Source organism: Idiotropiscis lumnitzeri, chromosome 11 (genome assembly GCF_059441095.1).
Source record: "Idiotropiscis lumnitzeri isolate Australia: NSW breed Sydney's pygmy pipehorse chromosome 11, RoL_Ilum_1.0, whole genome shotgun sequence".
NCBI classification, from domain to species: domain Eukaryota; kingdom Metazoa; phylum Chordata; class Actinopteri; order Syngnathiformes; family Syngnathidae; genus Idiotropiscis; species Idiotropiscis lumnitzeri.
Genome location: NC_142401.1, coordinates 15,300,773 through 15,322,920, shown reverse-complemented (window position 1 = coordinate 15,322,920; position 22,148 = coordinate 15,300,773). Strand labels below are relative to the sequence as shown.

At 40.9% G+C, this 22,148-nt stretch overlaps 1 protein-coding gene across 3 annotated transcripts in view; it reads left to right on the top strand.

Annotated features, from left to right (window-relative positions):
* The window catches only part of cacna2d2a (calcium voltage-gated channel auxiliary subunit alpha2delta 2a), a 166,275-nt gene that overhangs the window by 79,853 nt on the left and 64,274 nt on the right, over positions 1 to 22,148 (top strand). For all 3 annotated transcript variants that reach the window (XM_088309850.1, XM_088309849.1, XM_088309848.1), the window contains exon 4: positions 4,146 to 4,205. In XM_088309850.1, coding sequence (XP_088165976.1) covers positions 4,146 to 4,205 — 60 coding nt within the window. The remainder of the gene's footprint in view (positions 1 to 4,145; positions 4,206 to 22,148) is intronic.

The following is a 22,148-nucleotide window of genomic DNA, read 5'->3' as shown; positions in this document are numbered from 1 at the left end:
AAAATTTAGTCATTCATGACACTCCCAAAATGTTTATAATGCCTTATATTTTACCACAAACTGATTCCCAACGTAGTAATTCAGAGCTTGTGTGTGTTTACGTGCACAGACGACAGTCTTCCGCGAACAACCTCTGCAATACTTCTGTTCTTTTTGACAAATTGTACACAGCTAATCTCGCAGTTGTCATGTATCACTTCAACATAGTTCCTTGATGGCAATGGATTAATTTACTGTCAAATGGAGATTTTGGCGCCATTTTGTGGCAAATAAAAAAAGAGCACAACAACCGTCAAGTTAAGTTTTTCAGCTGGGGATAGCTTCCACAAAATAATAGGTGAATTTGTGAATATTGAAGCGGATTATTGTCCTTGTGTTTTGTAGTCATCGACTGGTGTAACAGCCTTTTCGTCAACAGCTTTAATAGTCGTCTGCAACCATCACGAATTGTGTACTGCATGGATAAAATGAGCTCAAGGGTCCCCAGACTCACTTCTTTGATTGGAACGGATCACATCAGCCAATCAGGGAGGAGTTTAGCAATGCCCTTGCCTCAACACATCATTATAAGCCGCCTCGGCCAAATCATTTTGCAGTTTCATCGCCCCCGATGTGTGGACGGTCCAGTTACAAAGCCAGCGGGGTCATTTGGAACGCGTCGAGTGGCTGCATTCAAGGCCGCAATCACGTACAGACCGTCTTGTGTTCCCTCAAGTGCCCTCTCACTCAAACACACGCAGTGTGGAGCTGTTTTGCCCGAGTGTCTGTCCGGATAACACAGGCGGCAGTGTACGCTGTTGAGTTCCCTTTATAAGCTAATGCTTCAGTGCTAAGGCCTCACGGGCTGCTGCAATCACGCAGGTGGTCCGGTGTCAAGTTGACGCTTAGCACAGCATGACGCCACCTGTCCCTGGTGTGCTGTCATTCCCCGGCAAAGACTCTGAGTGAACGAATCTCTCTCCTCTGGACCTGAGCAAACAGAAGCGTAATGAATATTAAAGATTCTAATCGCCTCATGCTGAGCCTCACCTTCATTTTTCTGCCGTCTTCTCGCTCTGTGATTTCAGTGAGGCAACTCAACCTTTCACTAGGGGGATTTTTATGACAGGAGAGATTTTCTGGAGGATCATTACATCCAGCGAGGGCGTGACAAATGGTTTTATTGGCCGTCAAGAACTTTGTCAAATTGCCATTGTTCTGTCAATCATTGATCGTTTTATTAATGAGGTTATGTTTCATTGTCACATAGTCATTTTTATGCAATGGATGCATATTGGATTTCGCTCCAAACAAGAAGAGGGCCCCATTAATTTAATGTTTATGTGGTTTAAATGACTTGGTGCATCAACAGCCTGCGGTAAAAATCAAGACCGGAAATAAACAACTACATGGGGTCCTCGGTTTTGCCAAGGGAAAGGCGCAGCCGGTTACCATCGTGCTCAGGGTTGAATCCACAAAGAATGAACTGCAGCCACTTTTAATTGCTCTTCATATGCTCCTGCAGTTTGTTTTATTGACGAAGGATATTGCACTTATGACATATCAGCGCAAGAACGCCCACAAAGTTTCCTTCCTGATTGCACACATGGGAAAGTATGAATGCGGCGTTGCGCCAAGAACATTGGATTTAGGAATGAATTGTCTTATCACTACACTATCAATCATGTGAGGATCTAAGCTTTTAATTCAGGATGCCACCGTACTGTTAATTATTTCTTGTAAAAATAAATAAATAAATAATGAAATAAAAAAATTGAACAAAAAAAACCCATCTGTATTTGTAACTGTAACCCCCCCCCCCCAAAAAAAAAAGGTTTAGAATTGCCTATAGATGCATCAAGAGGATTGAGAGCCACTACCACTACTCTTGAATGAGCCTCAACATAGTTCCTTGGCAACAAAATGCCATAAAATGGCCCCAATGCGCTATTTTTGCCTAAATTGAACTTCTCAACTCATTCCGACGCAGTCTCTTGGCACCAAGAGGCCCCAAGTTGATAAAAAAATCTGGCAATACGTGAATTTGGAAATTCTGAATCATGAAAAATCAGGGTTTCACTATATAGACTTTTTGTGACATTGAGATATGAACTTAGGTGTTGGTGGCAAGCTAGCTACTGTTTTTGGGTACATATTTTTCATGCAATTTTTATGAATATGACGTGAATGAAATTAATGTCCCCGACCATCAATCAAAGAAATATTTTTTTGTCTGTGGGTTGTAGCTCACGTACATTGCACATAGACCTTGTGGACAGACATCGCCATCCATTACCATCGTGTTTATGTTTCTTGACCTTGCCGGAAGCCTCGGTGACAAATAGGGCCGTCATGCGTTGTAGATGGACGACAACGGTATAACAATCAGGCACTTGTGGGGTCAGCTCTTCTGGTGGCAAGTGTTGTGTGGGCCTTGTGCTGTGAGCTTTTCTATTGGTGCTGATCTAACCACACTCATCCAGTCCCCTAAGCCGCTTGGGTTCCAGCCACCAGTACGGCTCACACAACTGCATCCCGCATCCCTCACTCTGATTCATTGGCTGTTTGTCTTGCCCATCCATCTGGGCCAATGCTGAAGACGCATGGCTGTTTGGGTGCACTGAGACTGTATTAAAATGCTCAGGATAAGATGGGGTCCTAGAGGAATGATGGCCGACTTGGTCGATTGCGACAGGGTGTATTTTTCGCAGACAGACAGAGTGGCGATAAGACATTCTAGCTGCTGAGGAAGGCCACATCAAAAAAGATGAAAGAGAAGCTAGATCATAGATCCCGACGGGTTTGGAAAAGAAAGAATGGAAGCTTTGTCGTAAATATATTGTGGTTATTTCAAGGTTACCTCAAGTGGCTTTGCTAGTTGAGGAATATTTCACTGAGGGGTCCCCGATTTACGACTGTGTACGTTTCGTGTGAGGTTAGTAAAAGTGAATAGTGCATTGTGGCATTTTCCCCGAATTGAACAATATAATGTTTCACTGAGGTTGTCTCGTTAACATCAGCGAGCTTCATTACGAGCACACGCACGTATACTTAAGCACTCACACACTCACTGTTTTTGCTTAGGCTCCAGGGTTAATAATTTCAATGCACTAATTAGATCCTCCTTTTGTTGATTCACTCCACTATGTTCCCATTAGGACGAGAATGCAATCTTTAGTTGAAGGCGCGTTTAGGTGATTTTGAAAGACAAATGGAAGAGCAATACTGCAGACTACATTTGGAAGAGGTGCTTTTCGTATTGATTTGTCTGTATGCCATTTTTCTTTACCGCAAAGAAAGATGGATCACCACTTTTATACACAGAAAGCTGTCTTGTAAGTTCCTTGTAACAGGTTTTAATACTTTTTCTAAACTCTGCTTGGTCTCTTTCTTTTTGCTTTCTTCCACAGTCTTCTACTGTGATTATTTTAGTATTTCAGCTTCACTCTCCACACTGTGGGTGAAATACAGATTGCTGCAATGAACAAAGTTGTCAGAATCGTTTCTAACATTAACCAGGAGGCGGTTTGACACTCATTCAAAGTTTTGTAAATTAGTTCAACTTTGATGATCAGGATCCTGATCACTTCTTAGGGGCCAGGATACTACAGAGAAAGCGAGCTAGCTTTAAAATTTATAGATGAAGTATAATATCAAATGGTAACGTGCGCGTAAAATGCATTATTTAAAGTAATAATCCTTATTTTTGAATGATTATTTATTGCATCAGCAGTAATGCTTCGGTGCCATCCGGTGGCATCTTGTTTCCAAAGAACTCTTGAAGTCAATTTTGGGGCTTCATTTAGACCAAAGTAGTCGAAGCCTTTTTTAGTGAGCCACAATTACGAAGGGTTTTTCTTTTGTGGGGGTTCACTGCAGTCTAAGTAAAAGCAAGATATAAAATGAATGTTAGTTCCTTGCAAATGTTAGTAAGTGAAATTAAAATATAAGCAATAGTTAGCGGTATATCTATTCCCATTACTGACACTTTGGATTAAACATGCCTTGAGGCAAATTGGCCCAGGAGCATCATTGCTGAACTTCCTGAGACGCAAACGTAGTGGGCGGTTTAAGTGTCTGTGCCTTGGATTGGACGTGTATATGATAAGCAATCGATCCCTGTTGACTTATGACACTCACTCAGCTGATTTTGTGTTTCCTTTCAGAAACTGGCCAATGAGGCAGAGCAGCTTCAGAAGGATCACGAGTGGCAAGACGGAGTGACGGTAAAGTAGGACACGACCTCTCTTTTGCCTTTCTTCTCCGGACGACCTTTCCTTCTCTTCCTGTTTCCTTTTTTGGGCAACTGGCGTATCTTCCCATTACATAGCTGCTCCTTCCAGACTTTCAGCTCACCTACTTATCGCCTGTTAAATGTAAATCTGGGTACTCACATTCAGATTTGAAACGTCTCAACCGATTTGTCCATTTGTGTGTGCCGTACTCTGGATGACCAACACAATTGAACCAAGACCAGCCTAGGAGAGGCAGCATGGTGCCATAGAATGCTGCAATAACAAAGAAAATAAAAAAGTCGGAGACTAGGAGGTACAAGAACAAGGTCGTGCTCGGTCGGGCGTGTTGAATTTTTTTCAAAGTCAACTTTTCACCGCGGTTGTCGTGAAGCTCGTTGTCCAACGTTGACAAAACCACCTTCATGGTTCTGTGATGAGGTGTTTATCCGAAATCGACACCCGCTTGGACCGTAACGCTGACGGCTTCATAAATTGTCTGCAAGCGATTGGCGGAGGCGAACGTACTCAACGGCTGTCCTTCTAACCTAGTCTTTTTTGCGACCAAGTCTTATAATAATAATATTCCCTTTATTAGTCCCACAATGGGGAAATTCGAGATTCGAACCCAGGCCTCCTGGGGAGACTGGGTCCTGAACGCGGCGCCTTAGACCACTCGGCCAATCGCTGCCTTTAGCAGTTTTGTTACTATTTGTTATCCATAGGGCGGGGGGAACATCCATGCCTGGCTGCCAGCAGCTGCGGACCACCGACTGCCCTCAAAGACTTAACAAAACTCTAGCGTAGTAAATAGAAGCAGTCGGGGTTCGTGTGCGCATTGTTGCTCTTGTCCACTTGAGGCTGTGTAAGTGGAGAAGCGATTGGCACGGTGTTTTGGATTATGTGGTGGTGATCAGAATCAGAATCAGAAATCCCTTTATTGTCATTGTACTCAAGTGCGAAACGAGATTAGAGATCATATATACCGCATTTTTACGGCCAAAAGACGCGCCGTATCAAAGGGAGCAGTACCAGTTGAGGGTGCTATTTCTGTATTTGATCCATAGGGGGCTGCTTTGCACTGGGGGCGTGCCTTTGCGTTGTCATTCACGCCCATCTCCCCTCTCACGTCCGCCTGCTGTTGTTAGCCACGCCCGCCTTCTCTCTATATAAGCAGTGTGCAGGCAGTTAATGTTCGCATGCAGCCTAGCGGTGCACTTGGTCCACATAATGGGCGCTCCGTCTCAAAAGGCGCCCTGGCTTTTTTGGACGAGTTTCTAGACTTTAAAGTGTGCCTTATGGCTGCGAAAATACGGTAATCCAAAATATTTTGCTGAATGCTTTTATACTTTCATAGGTTGAAGTGGACTAGAGTAGAAATGTTCATTTGTAGTGGCGATTGGCCGCCATTTTAGACAACAGAACTGACAAACCGAGCAATATTACAATGCTAACTTCCCTGCTATAACAGGATGATGGAAAAAAACAACAAGCCGAGTTCCAAAAGGGGGCTGTGATATTTGTCATCAATCTCTTCAATAAAAGACCTGCAGATTAAATTTTTATATTCATACCTATTTTATAAGTGTCCCTCTAAGGTTTTAGTTTAGCAATTGGTGTATTCGTTTATTTATTAATTTATTTAACCGGCATAGCTCTAAATGACAACGAATTGTAAAATCCTTCTAGCGCAAGCCTTATATGGTATGATTAAATGAAGAGAAAAAAGTAAAGACATTTTGACATGTGATCAGCATCCCAGAGATCAATGGCGCTATACAAACACAGCAACAAAACAATAGGACACAAGTGCACTTTTATGCACACACGCGATACGAGCACACGAGGATGGGTTGTCATTTTCTTGACTTCGCCCGTATTATTTAAGAGCCTCCTTGTCCTAGCATGCTCTCGCTGACCTTTAAAACAATAGATATGCTCTTCAAATCGAAAAAAAAACAAAACAACAAAAACACAATGTTGCAGAGGTTTGTGTTTATGTCTGTATCTGTTTGTGATCCTCACACGCACCAATAACTCTCAAATTTGTAAACACTCAAATGCCCCCGCAAACATGCACACACGCACACACACGCAAGTACGTATGTAGCAGATACACATTCCCTCCTGTCATATCCTCTGTCTCCAGGGAGACGAGTTCCTTGTCATGCTACACTTCCCGCAAATGGATTTTTAACCCCCCTGTGCCTCCGGGGGGGATGTTTGAGAAAAGGCTTTAACTGATTTCAAACGAATAATAATGAGCGTCACATCCTTGTGAAGGCCTTTTTGTATTTGTTTTATTTAATATAAATTTACGCTTGCTTAGACTCAGATGCGTTCAGCGTTAGGGTGACTGCGCCGGGCTCCCCTCGTGTCCAGTGGCCGTGGGGAGATTTGATGCCGGCCTGGCTCAAAAAGAGTCAATTTCTCATAGCTGCATCTCGTATGTTGTCAATACTTCTACAGTGCTGGTACAAACCTGCCTCTCCATTTAAGGTGGATCCTTTCCTCCTTTTCTTCCATTTCTAGACAATGTCCACAGAAATTTACTGTCACCCATCTGGGTAGGATATTTCTCAACCTCTGAAGCTCTCTTCTTTAGCCAAGGGTACATTTTACATTGGAAATATCTGACGGTGCAACATCATACAAAAATGCCAAAATAAGTACAAATTCTGAAATAATGATGATCTTGTCTCTTTTTCCCCACAAATTTACCTAGTCAGTGTGAATGGTAACAGGTGAATACACTCGTTTGCCATGTAGTGAACAAATTTATAATTGATTTGATTTGTTAGTTTTTCAGCAGGCCAATACATTTTTTTTCATTTTTCCATGAACTTAAGCTACACTGTAATGAACATGAATTTATAGCATAAAAAGAAACAGAAAACGCATCATGGCAACATAATGCCATCACCATGTTCATCAGTAGCAACAAAACAAGCTCTACATGTGCAGCTCAAAAAAGGTGTGGAAAGAAGGAAAAATTAAAACCCAGCCCCATCTTGCATTTATAATACACTACGATACATACATCCTCTAATGGTAAAGTTGCTCCTGTAATAATCTAAATAATTTAAATAAGAGATTAAGAAAAGTGATGTATTTGACATTGAGTTACGTTTTAAATAATAGACTGCATATTTTAGAATGCAGTATGTATCAGCGGTAATTGCATACCAAGAATGATAATAAAAGTTTTATATTCCAACAGGGTGAACAACAACAAGCACATACAATACCAACAGCAGTGAGAAAGAGCCAATGTCTGAGCAATGACTGCTAAGCCCCGCCTTCCTTGTACTGTGACCACACCATTCGTTTCGAAGACACTTGGATGCTCTGGCTTTGCTTATGGTTTATGTCCAGACTATTACATACACACAAAAACTCACCCTGGTAGTTTGAAACTTTGTTAGTGTAAAATTTCCAATGCCTCTCATGTCACAAGTACTCTCTCGAAGTCTAAAAAGAAAACATGTAAATTTTCTAGTGGTGCTTTATTAAAGGCTTTCAAGAACATATAATATTTCACAATTTCATGAATCTTAATTGAAAGTGATCTTTACGTATGAGCCTTACTGCTCGCTTTTGCAATATGAATAAGAGATGAATGGAACATTCATAATTGTTGTTCTGAGAGCATCATGATCTAGGAATTGCTTTTGCGATTGAGAGGCTTTTGTTTGTTCCATTTGTTTTTTTTTATATCCCGTTTGGGCATTTCACAACTTATTAATTATTACTATGAAGAATTTATATTCCTTAACACTTTTTAGTGTTGGGTGGGAGGGTCTGGAATGTATCACTCGTGACAAATGAAACCCCCGTTTATGTTCAGTGGACCCCACACTCGTAGCCTTTATTTCCCCTCGTCTGTCCGGCTAAGAGCATCACCCCACCCTCACCCTTTCCTCCCACCCAGCATACTCATTTACTTTTTTTCCTTATCAGCACGTGACTCTAATCAGGCATGAAAACAGTCGGAATCTATCATATTGTTGCAAATAGCGCAGAGGAATCCTAATAGCGCCCCTCTATTAATAATGTATTGAAGCTGATTTCATTTGCCTTTATAATTAGGCCAGGTAATGAATCCCAGCAGGGGCGACTGTGAAACTATTAAAGAGAAATCTCCGAGAGGCGGAGGACGGGTGGAGAAGCGAGGGAGGGGAGCGACTTGATATGCCTCAACCTCGTGAGAAGATTCTTCATGTTTGTAGATTTTTGTGCCTTCCTAATTTCTCTTTGGCTGAACACTCTGCTGACTGACAGTCTAATTAGATTAGAGCGGCATGCTCTTTGGGCACATTAGGAGCGATGCAGCGGTGCATTTTAAACTGGCGGGAGGAGCAGCCTGTCAAAGCCACAGAAAAGGTGTTTATGCATGGGAGACGGTGCATTTAATTGCGTGTGCATGTGTGTGGGGACCGGGAACTGCATAAATATGATTGTTTGTTTCTGTTGCTGAGTGCATTTTGTTTGATTATTATTACTTCCCCCAAGGATGTCACGTTTTTAGTGTGTTTTTTAGTGAGTTGGATTACGCACATTACGCTCCATGAAACTTGGTGGGGGCACTTTTTGCCTCTTCCAAACCAGTGGTTTTCAAATGTTTCTTACAGGAGAAACCTTTTTAGAAAGAGCTTTTGATAATCCCAATGACATATAAACACACACTGTGACTGTGTATTTATTTTTCTCAACGTCTCAAATATTGATATTTCCCCATCTTAAAAGCAATTGCACATTGCTAGAAAGTGAGGGAAATCACAGATTTCACAATTATATTGGCGCTTTTAATGACTTAAAACCAAGCAGGTAAATAGTAATTCACCAACCAATGTCATTGACTGCTTCTTTTAAAATGAGCAAGATTCTGCCGGGTTGTTTTTGCAGATTTTTCTCCCTTGCAAACTTAATCAAATACAAAACCCAACTCTACTTAATTCAACTTTATAAAGCTCTTTAAAACTTTAAGACAACCATTGCTGCATACAAAGTGCTTTATGTAGAGTCTACATTTATCATACAAAAACAAATATAGTGAAAACAATACAATGAAAACACAGAGCTTCTAAACGTTATGGATTGTCCGTATTTTGTAAGGGAAATGACTGAATGCTAAATTATGGATATTTTCCTAAATGCTGGGTCGCATTGCGCAAACGGGTTGAAAACAAGCAGAAAGAGTTCAAGGATAATTGCGATGTATGTTTGACATCAGCGGCATCCCATTGGTAGGCTCCACTGACGTAGTGCTCACGCATTTGCAGTGGCAGCTAGCAGATAATTCCGACGTTAGCAAAAAACTGTTTGAGGATTACGCCAATTGCTGCTAGCCTTAATAAATGAATATCAGTTCGGGGCCAACTGCCCTTATTTATAAAATGTGTGTGTGTGTGTGTGTGTGCTTGTACATTGTTGGAATGTCAGTGTTTAGTAAATATTTTTAATAAATTTTGCGATTTATTAATTCTTTGAGGTATTAATATTATTTGGTGAAATTGCTATACCTTGATATAGTGAGGTAAGTAACACTGTCACAGCCATGAATGCAATTTTAATGAGGTTTTCGTTTGTTTTTTTATAAGTTGTTCTGGAAGTGAATTTCTATAGGTTGGCAGCTCCGAAAACACAACTAGAGCAGACCCCATAAACCACCATAACAATGCCGATTCTTATTCTTTTTCAAAAGCCATAGAATAAAAAAAAAATGTGTGTTAAGAGGAGTTTTAAAAATGGACTGAGAGGGGGCTTGTCTAACATTTAATGGAAGGTCATTGAGTGAGGGGAAGCCAGAATTGGAGTCATGTGCTCCCTCCTATGAGTTTAGGAGGCGAGCTGCAGCATTTTGGGTCAACTGAAGATGCTTGGGGGGGACTGGCTGACTCCAAAATAAAGTGCATTACAGTAATCTAGCCTAGATGTAACGAAGGCATGGATTATTGTTTATATTGATCATTATTTTATTGTTGATGAGAAAGGAGAGGCTTTACTTATAGTTACTGTTTAATAAACATATAAAATAGTATAATATACAATAAATGATAATATAGCTTTTAGCCAGCTGCCTGAGATCAAAACAACAGCACCAATTTGCGGGTCCAATTTTACTGTCCAATTGAAAAGCTGAAACTGTTGGCTTTGGATAAGATGCCGGGGGCCCCAGGTCAACAGGGTGGTATGTGCAGCTACATGATCAGGTGCTTATCCTCAGCCTCTGTAATTTGTTTATTAGGAGCTGCTTGTTTACCTGGGCAAGCCCTCAGAGCCATCCCTCAAATAATGTGACATCGTCGCATGTCCCTCACCCCATCTGTTATTACAGCAGAGGCGAGCATTTGGGCCGGCCAACGTGTTGCGACCACTCTGACTGCCGCACATGGGTGTCACAGTGTTGATCGTAACAAGCGCCACAATGGTCGTCCGGGGTTTTAAATCCATTGGAATTAAATGGTGTGTGAAATGGACATTAAAGCGTCGGGATTGCTGATGATTTCTCAAGGTCAGGTGTCCATCCCTGTGCGACGCAGCGTCGATTCAAATGGAGCACAATCTGTTCATATTTGCACTTTTCTTCAGGAGCATACCGCAGCTTCAGAGACAAATATCAAAGTCATATTTTTTTCAAGGCACTGCGGTCTCATTTTTTTTGTATCGGAGCATAAAACAATTTGGGACCCTCGTTTTTCCACCACGTTGCTGAATGTGCGAGTACTGCAGACCACTGAGGGCAATGCAGTTTAACACACACTGAACTTGTTTTTCTTTCTTTAAACAAGGTTTTAAAAGGTTTTTCAGCATTAAGATTCCAACTCCTTTTCAGTTCCTCAACTAAGTAGTTGAATCAAACTAATTTACAGTTAATCTACAAAGTATACTCACGGCTTTTTATTTTTATTCAAAACTAAATTCACTTTTATTTTATTTAAAATTTACATATAACACCTCGTCATGACTTTAGTTTTTGTTGTTTAGAAGCATGTTTCTCAGTGATGATATTTGAAGATGTGTGGATGTGCAGCCTAGCTGATCATGTCATGGGCCAACAAAGTCGTTGAGCTTTGGTTGTTCTATAAATTAGGCCTTCTTGCTACTTCCTAGAGAAGTGATCATGAACCTTCTGATGAACATGAAGGGCTGCCAGTTTCATACACACTCATTTTGCTCCGATTTTCTTCAATTGTAACTTCTCTGCAAGTGTTATTTCAATTATAATGTATATTTCAAAATTCATGTGAGAAAACATTGAGCCAAATATACTTGGGCAATGTGGCACCGATCTTAAAAACACGCACCTGCAAAAAAAAAAAATAATAATAATGGTTTGCGGTCAACATAGCAGCTACGCTTTTACAAAACATTGAAGTTATTTCAATTTAAACCAATTAGCATCAGTTTTTGCACTGGTATTGTACATGTCATTTGCCGGCCCCTGCCCCAAAACACTTATCTGGCTTCACGTCGAGGCTGTGGGCCTGTCACGGCTGACGGGACGCTGACACAAAGTGCAAACACACTGGACGAGATTGTCCAGGGTAAAGGACAGCGATTGTAGAGATCACGAAGAGTGTTATTTCCATCAGATTGCGATGTGGCAGCCGCTGTACGTTTGAAATGCATTAGTGCTAATAGCGGTGCCATTAGGGAGGCAGGCAGGAAAAAGAAGGAGAAGGGAAAGGAAAAGGGCCTGCTTGATGGCTTGACAAAACTGGCGAAAGGGAATGACAAAGCCAGGCGCAGAGTGAGAGGCGGTGAAAAGTGTGAGGGCAGAAAGTGTAAGAGACGGAAACAAAGACGGCGCTGTCTTCCAGGCCATTTAGTGCAATCATCACTCGCTAATCAATCAGACCTTTCATCATCGGATGGTGCAACTGCTCGTGTTCTTTCTCCTCCTCGTTGTCAAGCTCCTTCATGCCTCCTCTCCACTCGACCAGACAATTTTGTGCACAACGCTGTGGCTTCTAGTGTACAGTGAAGCTTTGCTAATCATGCATGTAAGGGACCAAAAATTGCTGCAAATAATTAACATTTGTGAAAAATTTATGCCCACTTCTAAAATGTTTATAATTGCCAATATTGATCATTCAAACACTAAATGTAACACAATTTATTATCCTAAACTAATTTCCTAGAATTTCACAGAGATCGGCACTTTATCTTATTTTGCAGGTCCGTCCTCCGTCTGCGACCTGAGCACCCTTCCGTCATCGTCCCTCCATCCTTATTCAGAAAATAATTGTCCTGCGCCCCCGTCCATCGTGCATTCCTTTTAAAGCGCTTCAGTCCTTGGATTTTACCAGTCCATCCCCACTCATAACCCAAAAAAAAAAGCTTCCATGCATGACCAGAGTAGCAGAGGTTTCATAATTCATGACTATTATTTAAATCTTACTATTATTATTATTATTATTATTGTTTCCTATTCTCATCCATTTACTGTAATTTCCGGATTACAAAACGCACCTGATTAAAGGCCGCAATGGCTACATTTAGCTATAGAAACGGGTTTGTAGCTACATTGACCACTTCTGACGAATAGCAGCGGGTCTCCACATTATTAAACGGGGTATTATCTATATTATTTATTTTTATAAGTTTTCTCTACTTTCATCGACCAATGGTGTGAATGTGACTGTCAATGCTTGTTTGTATGTGTCAGCCCTGTGATTAACAAATGGCCAGTCCAGCATTTACTCTGTGGTGAACCGAAAGCGAATAAGTATTATCCAAAACCGTGGGTGGACATTTCACCTCCCACTGATGTCCAGCTGCAGCGTTTAGCGCACGCCTCGAAGACACCAATGTTCCCTTTGGAGATGTGATGTGACCTTAAGTACAAGGGGCCGAGAGAAGAAGGTGGGGGCTGGTTCACTTGACCTTTTTCACACAGCCTCTATTTGAGATAATTGGCCCTTCAGAGAGAGAAATCGTGTTGGCCACTCATACGAGTCCCTCACAGTTACCAGCTCCGTTAGAAACAGTATACATTAGTCACAATACGTGTGGTGTGATTGCAGTCTCTTTGTTTTGTTTTTTTCATTTTTGTTTGGCCAAAAACAACCTCAGTGATGCCATTTCTTCCAAAAAGAAAGTTTTTTTGCCAAATAAACCCCCCCCCCCATTTTCTATACTGCTTGTTCTCAATGGAACTGAATCCATCCCCGCTGATATTTTGTGAGAAACACGGTCCACCCTGCACTCATGAGGGGACATTCATCCACTTTTCAACATACCTTATTTTCATTAGTCCTTGCTCTTCTGTTGACAAGTATACTTTTTCAATTAGCTTTCAATTTCAATCTTTGACACAACTTAACTGATTCACAACCGCCAGTAGATGGCAGCGATGCACCATTTTAGAGGGATCAACCCAATTTTTGAATCCAGGAGAAACGGTTGCATTTCATCAAACCTACCTTTTAAAAAGTTGAAAGGCAGAATCAAACGTGTTTTGTTCCCTGTGTGAAAGGAGAGAGGCCATTCTTTCATTTGTTAGATTTGGTACAGTGGACCCCTGCTATGTGTGGGATTGGAACCAGGCAGGCCTGGGAATAGCGAGAATCTGCGTATAATTAATGCTCATTGAAATGCATTGAAAAAAATATGTACCGTATTTTCCGGCCTACAAGTCGCTCCCGAATCTAAGTCAAACCCGCCCAAAAATGCACAATGAGGTAGAAAAAAAAAACATAAGCCGCACTGGAGTATGAGTCGCATTTTTTGCGGGTAATTTATTTGACAAAATGTTATATCAAAAACAGACATTTCATCTTGGGAAGCAAGTTATAACGTCGATAAAATAATAAAGAACAGGCTGGATAGGTGTAAAATATACTAAAATAATGAAGGTTATTCAGCTTCACGAAAAATAAACATGAACAGAAAAGGCATCCAGTGTTCATGTTAATGGTTTTGGAACATTGCTGTCCGTGCTCCTGGCAACTAAGTGAGCGTGAAGAGCATGTTGTTCAAGCAGGTACTGGCGAACTCAATGCATACTCCAAACTTTTTTTCCGCTGCTCAACTATGGCTTTCAGCTGCAAATTTCACTATTTGCAGCTTGTTGAGCACAGAATAGGATTCTTTTGAGGGGAATTTGTGTCCAGTCGTTCTGAGTTGTCTGTGCAAGGAGTGTGAGATATTGGTACATGCGTCTAGACTGCCCTCTTGTGGTTGTCTGTAAAATAGTTTTTTTTTTTTTTTTATCTTTAAGTCACTCCAGAATAAAAGTCGCAGGAGCTGTCAACCTATGAAAAAACTGTGAAAATATATTCAATCTTCAACTAACAAAAAATAATAGATAAAAATAAAACAAAAGAATTATTGAAATAATATTGAACCCCCCGGCCCCAGGTTATGCAGGGGTCCACTGTATATAAAATTATTGAACACAATATCCAGTGGGTCTTGAAAAAGTCCAAATGCTCTCAAATGGAGCTGCATTCTTTCCCAACTGACTTCGGCGAGAGAAGTGAGGTTGACCAATCCCACGCCAATCACAGGGTACAGACAAACAACCATTCATAGTCTCAACCTGGGTTCAATTTCATTTTCAATGAACCTTGGATGCATCTTTTTGGAATGTTGTAGGCAGGCGTGCTCACCACCAAACCATTGTGCTGCCTCAAACAAACGTCTTTGCTCCATTATTTCATACTCTTTGACCACTTCCCCTGAGTCTGTTCACTGCAGTCCTGCAATGTTAATACATCCTGCAGCAAAAGCGTCAAAGAAAGTGATAGTGGCCTAAGTTGTTGTGTCAGCAACACCTCAATCAAGGCTTTATAAACAATTCCAAGAAATCGGGTTAGGCTGGGCTGCTTCGAAACATGCTGTCCGTTTCAAACTGTGATAAACATGGCTTCGCATAATCAAATATAAACTGTCAATTTCCTCTGTGGCCAATCTAAATTTTATTGAGACACCATTTATTCTTTTTCCCCAGTCTGAGTGTTTTAAGCAACCATTATACATGCTATCCTGGAACACAAAATGGATGTCTATCTGTTTTGTTACTTGAAAGGAAATAATGACAAGAGGGCTACCTGGAGAAAGCCGATAGACGGTTAAGATGTTGTTGTTTTGTTACAATGGCCTTCTCTTTTCTCCTCATCTCTGCACACTTTAGATCAGGTTGTTGTGGGAATTGTAATCAGAGGTCATTTTAATCTTGGTTGGAGAGCATTATTTTTAAAAGGGGAAGTCAACTCAAGGCTCAAGTATTTTCCACTTCTAGCATTGAACGGGTTTAGCCTTTACGATTGTCCCCTTAGAACGATTTCTATGCCAAAATGGAAAATAATCGCAGCAAACACATCCCTCACCACGGAACAATCACTCTGGATCATCTAACAGAGAGATCCGAGAATTGGACTTTTATTGATTTTGAGCGCAAGGGAGGGAAGATTCTAATCACAATCACAGATTTGTGCCTGCTGCGCTTGGTGTTGACCACGCGTCAGGATTTAATGTTGTGAACACTGAACAGGTTTCACATTTACGATTGTCTATCGGGAGCATTTCCCGAGCAGATTGGGGAGGGAAATTCACTTCACACAACCCACAGCACAGTATTGCTCACAATAATCTTTCAGAGCTATCTGAGTTTTGAGCCTTTACTGAACGTAATAGCAAATGAGGGAAAATGTGTGTAACCCGTTTCAGCATGTAGCAAGTATTATAAGAGCTCGTCATGAGTGCAACCAAGAGAAAAGTTTCGGCATCAGTGTCGGTTTAGCCGACTGTGATGCAAGTATAGAATCTTCCTCCAGCCCCCACCTATGTCTAAATCCCATCGATCGATGGCCCTGCCTCACAGGAGATGACAATCAATAAGCAAGTGAAATCCAGCAAGCCATGCTTCTGCTCTCCTTGATTTTCCCATTTCTACATGCTCACTCACACATACACATCGCAACACCCATGTGATGTTATTTCAAAGGCTCTTGGCCCCCCTCTGGTCACAGCAGGGTCGTAAATAGCCCGACGCCAATAACAATTTGGGTTAAAGTTTGAACAATTTATCAAATATTGAGCCGGTTCCTTTAAACCTTCGCTGCATGAAACACCTGGGCATTATTTAGCCTTGTGAATTGAAGCGCAGACGCAATTTTTATATAAAGCTTTATTAGCATCGTATGGTGCCCCTAACTGATATTTTGTTAAATTGTACGAGACTTCGTGGAAACAATTACTGTTATCCAAATGGAGAGCAGTAGCAAAACTTGCGAACATAGTGTACTATTTTTCGTGCTAATTTAAAGTCTCTTTTATAACGGAAATAGTGGAAGAAAATCTCACTCGTCCACAGCAAATTTTAGTCATAGATGGCTTTATGCGTGCCTAAATCTAATGTTGATGCTTATTTTGCTCCAAAATGTTTTAAAGTAGCCTTTTCTCCTTTGGCCATTTATAACTTGAACATCGAATACACAGCAGATTAACATGTTCACATTGTCTTCTTGCCAACCTATGCAAAATAATTTTAGGACTCTGATTGGGTTCAAATTTCCCGCGCTCTTTTAGCCTATATGACGTCATGTGCATTCTCGTCATTGTTTCACAGTCGCGACCAGAAATTTAAGCGGTGGAGGCGACTGTCATTTAATTTTTCGGCCACAGGTGGCTGTTGTGATTACAAACGACCTGTTAAAATTTGTGCAATTCAATTAAATTTTACCTTGCGTTGCTACTCAAATTTATCCTGAATTCATAAATATTGCTAAATATATTACTATATATTACTATATTAAATATTATTATTATTATTATTATTATTATTATAATTATTATAATTATGCGCTAGAGAAAAACAGGGCAGATTCTGAATCAGCGTAAAAACTTAATCTGGAACAGTTTACTTGCATTACCTCTGATTGTTAACGGTTTTAGTTTGTAGTAATGTATACCTGCATCAGAAAGAGATTTGTCTCTTAATTTTGGTCACCTGAGAGATCCCTAGATATTATGAATTGTACAAGCACTCATAATGTTGTGACTGGTGGATGTTTACATGCATTATGAAGTGTTTGGCGCAGGCATACGTAATTGTACATTTGCAGTGGTTAAGCCGTGTCCTTGGAGCAATTTGTGCAGCAGTTGTACACGTAATGTCAAAGGCAGCCTACCGCTTGTCGTTTGAATGTGAGGGACGGCAAGGAATCTGATGGAAGTGATTACGGGGTCGAAAATAACAGGTTTCCTTTTAGCCTAGGTTTGATTGTTGATTGGCCCGCTCTGAAGCGGCATTTGCAGAGAGGGCGGAGTGCCGACTTCTGTGCACTCTATGTTCTGGCAGCGGTAAAATGGCTGAGGAAAAAAAAATACTCTTTATAGCATTTCATTTTTCAGTTATTCACAGAAAATGGGGGCTGGAAACATTTTGTTTTGCGTATCATACAAAGCTGCCGTAATGTACCATCGGCCACTCAGAAAAAAAAATCCTGTAGTTGACGCATGTCAAGACGTTAATCGTCTCGGTGGCATTACTATATTAATAATAATATTAAACGCACAAGCTAGCAAAATGAGTATCGATCACGTATGAAGTCCGCTGAAGAGGCGGGCATGCAATCGCACCAGCTCCCAGTCCGCAAAAAGTTATGGAGTTGTATGAACCGGTCCACAGCGGAAAAACTGTTGGGGAGCGCTGCTAATGAGGACCATTTCAATTGCAGACTGTGTATTTAATTCTAAGTGGGCAAACGATAAATTCAGCAGGGGATCAAATAATTACTTCACCCCAATGTAGATAATTGCATCAGCTTTGTTCCTCTGGACTATCTTGACAATTCAGAACATGCTCTGTTTATCTTGTTTGTCTCCCCTAGATCTTTGGCTTGTTTTGGAGGCGTTGGCATGCGTGCATCTTGCTTTATAAGCATTCTGTTTATTTATTTGTTATCTGACACCGTGTCCATGCAATGCGGCGATGCTATCCGCGTTAAAACCCCGCTCCTCAATCCAGACCTGTCAGCCAACAATGGGATAGCAACGTTTCCCGGAGTGCAGCGGGACAAAGCACCTTGTTCCTTATCGTCATAGCGGAATACGCGTCAACGGATTCCGATGCTTTTAGCGAGGAGTCAAGCTTGGAAAGACAGAGAAAAGAGAAAATAAAACATTCAGTTTTTCAGCCTGCTGGTGGTTTACAAAGAGTTTTCAATGTAGACTACATAAAATGAGTAATATTTTTTAATGTGAACTACAATGACGGCTTTTTAAATTATTTAATTATATAACTGTTATCGGATTCACAGACGGCAGTTTCAACCGCTTAAGCTTGTAATAACCGGCATATACTCTCGTGTTCGGCAAAGTTGTCACTTGGGATACACTTTTATTTAATTAGCAAGTGAATGAAGTGCTCCCTCTACGAGTGAAAATACTGTCAATGCTTTTAGAAAAACAATGTTTTACTGTGGAGCCTCTAACACGGGTCTCAAAACAGCTTTGCTCCTGGTAACTCCAGGGTAATGCAGAGCCGCTCTATTTTATAAAAAATTGTAATTGAAAATTATAGTCAGCCTCAAAGTTTGTCAGCTTTCTACTAATTACAAGAAAGTTGTTTTTTTGTTTTTTTTACATGAATCTGATTCAGTTTCCGTGGGACCGTTTGGATGTCGCCATGTTGGGAAATGCACTATAATATTTGCCTCGAGCAAAATGTACAGTGCAACGCGCTGATTCGCAAATTCACATTTTTTTTTATTTAACCTCATAAATTTTTTTAACAGCAGTACATTGTATATCTGTTTTTCTTGTTGTATTTGTTATTTGTTTTTCCCATTTCCACACCCATTTCATGGAAAATGTGTAATGAATATTTATCTGCCTTTTTTGGAAGATTTTTTTTAGGTTTACGGAAAAAAACTATTTATTTTTCCAACGATTTGCGGTGGTTGTCAATTATATGCACATGCTCACTATTCGCGGGCCGGTCCCCGTCTCTATCCACTATATGTGACAGTTAGACGGACAGGACAGGATTACAATTCCTAAATAGCATGAGGAATCGGGAAGGAGGAAATAAAAAGATAAAAAGAGGTAAAGGGCTTTCATATCTCTGACACATATCCACACGGTTGAAAAATGATACATCACAAAAAGCTCACCTTTGCACACACACTAACACGCACATGCACGCGCACACACGATGTAATAAACTAGAAATGAGACAGGGAAAAATGTCCCTTTTATAATGTTTCTCCTTGTTGCAGGTGTCCTTGTGCATATATTTTCCTATACATTTAATTCTACGTCTGAAATTGCATGTCAGTCATGTGTGAATGCCTCTGCATACGTGTGTGGGGGTGTGTGTGTGTGTGCATGCTTAGCCTAGAGGCATGTTTTCCCCACTTACTGCAGAGGGCTCAATGGCTACCATTTTCAAGTGTGTTGAGCATCACACCTTTTGACACAGGGCGATTGGATACAGGACATTGTGAAAACAGGCAAAGGGTCAGATAAAAGCCGAGTAGGGGGCGGGGGTAATGTCAAGATTGAACATTTAGTCGGATTTTGTCCGAAAAGCTCATGAGAAAACTGACACATTTTTGGGGTTACTGAAACTATGTTGAAATTGAGAATGTGTCTCTTACAAGCAAACAACCCCATCCCATATATTGCTGGGCCAATGGCGAATCTGGCTTTTGTAACCATGACAACCAGTAGCCGAGCCTTAGCCTTGCGACAAGAGAATAGCCCAGTGTGTTAAAAAAAAAGTGAGCGTACATTAATAAAAGCTTGTCGCATTTTCATTACATCATACACTACGCTGTGTGTATGTGGCACAAAGACACGTCACTGAACACAAACGCTACCTTCTAAGTAATCAAAAATGTTCTCCTCATCAGAAGCTAAAATTTTTCACTTATGGTAATCATTTAACAAAACAGCAACGCAGCTCTGCTTTACCATTTAACTTTGATGCAATGCGTATTTTTCTGCAGAGTAGCTTTTCCGACAGCATAGTCCTGCAGTTGAAACTGGCTTCGCACAGGCTAACAGTTCAGGACGTAGGTGGAATATCTGGTGGAGAGATTAATATTTAAATTAGCCAGAGATGGGGTACGAGAGTCATGTGACTTGACTCGAGTCAGACTTTAGTTGCTATTTTTAAGACTTGTAACTTGCTAACCAAAAACCTAGGAATGATTTGACTTGGGACTCAGTATCATAATGACAATCACCAAAAGCAATAGAAGCAACTCTTAGTATCATTACTTTGAATTATGGAATATTTTTTGGATGTCGTTGGCAGAAATAAGATGGCCAACAGGCACTCACGGAATAAACATACAACAACAACAATATATAACTTGGTTTGTCATTGAATAACCCACTGACAGGTAAGCTAACGCTGCAGTTTAGCTAGCAATATGAACATTTGTGATTGTGAACATTTAATATCAGCTGAATAATGTAACTAGGGATGGGATTGTTTTTGAATACTTGCAAAACTGTTCTTTTGTACTGTTTGTTGTGGTACAAAAGCGAAGCGGCGTGATACCAGCTGTGAATTGTGGAGAGAAAAAAATTGTGGAGATGTTTTTGGATCCAAGGATGATAGTTTTGATGAAACCAGGATAAGGCAAGGATAACAAGCAAGTTTTAAAATTCGAAGAGACATCTACAAAGAGTCCTTTTATCTGCCTGACGCATGAACTTGTGCTAGCTAGGTTAGCTCGACGGTTTGATTAACTCACCAATCGTTAGTAAATAATTCATGTCGAGTCTGCATTTAATTGAGATGCCAATAAAGCGATATAGATTAGACACCATGGAGACTGTAATGATAAAAGTCTAAGGTTTAAAACACTGATCATTATTGAGTCTGTAGTCAGTAATGTACTTTTTATATGATTACTGCATTGAACATATGTTTTTATTATCACTCCTTAAGACTGATTTGCTTGAAATTTTGGTGGTGACTTGACCTGCTTTTTTTTTTTTCCATAGTAACTTTGGATTACGACTTGAAACTTGTCACTTACTTGTCACTTATCATACTTTCACCTCTGAAATTAGCCCCACTGCTATGTCACAGGAGGGTGGAAGTGGATTTTTTTTTTGAGAAGTAGGCAAATTACAAGCGGTTTACTTGCCAGCAATTCATGTAACATCATGATGTTATTGCATCAAACTTGACTAATTTGCAGTCAGCACTTTGCTTTGGTAGTTTTGTGTATGCACCTTTGTGTGTGTTTGTCATGAGCCAGTATGTGTTGGTTAATGAAGAGCACTAAATGAAATCCTTTATGGTGTTTGATTTAATGTCAGCTTCCATTAGTGAACCTGGCGCTGGGAATGATTGCAAGTCTATCGGGGCCAGGCGAGAGGGTGTTGTTTGGGGCGGGCGTGCGCGTGTGTGTGTGTCTGCATGCATGTGCGTCCACCTCAGAGCGGTGCCGAGGCGCAGAGGAGTGTGTTCTCTAATTATAAAATCATTAGCAGGTGTCCGCAGGAGATATGAATATGACTGTAATCTGTCTCCACCCGTGATTGAGCGCTTGTCACACTCAAATGTCAAACCTTTCCATGTCAGCCTGTTGAGAAATCGTTCAGTGTAGCAAACACACTCGATCACAACGTGTCCGCATGCGCGACCCGGGCGTTTGGGCGCTCTTCGCTTCTCAACCGGTGTTGTGATGGCGAAGTGAGTTCGACTCTCGAGTGGGTGGATGGTGCAGTTTAAAAACGCCATAGGTGATATCCAGTCCGCAGAACACGCTCTGTACACAGGACCTCAGCCTCCATTTTGGTGTGGGGAGGTAGCAAAAACTTGAGTCATTGATGGAATAACTGATAGGATAATCGATTCTAAAAAGATTTGTTTGTCACAGCCCTCGAATGCACCATATAAGATCGGAATCCAAATACAATTATGCCTGGGGATCCAACACGCATACACTCACACGCACACAC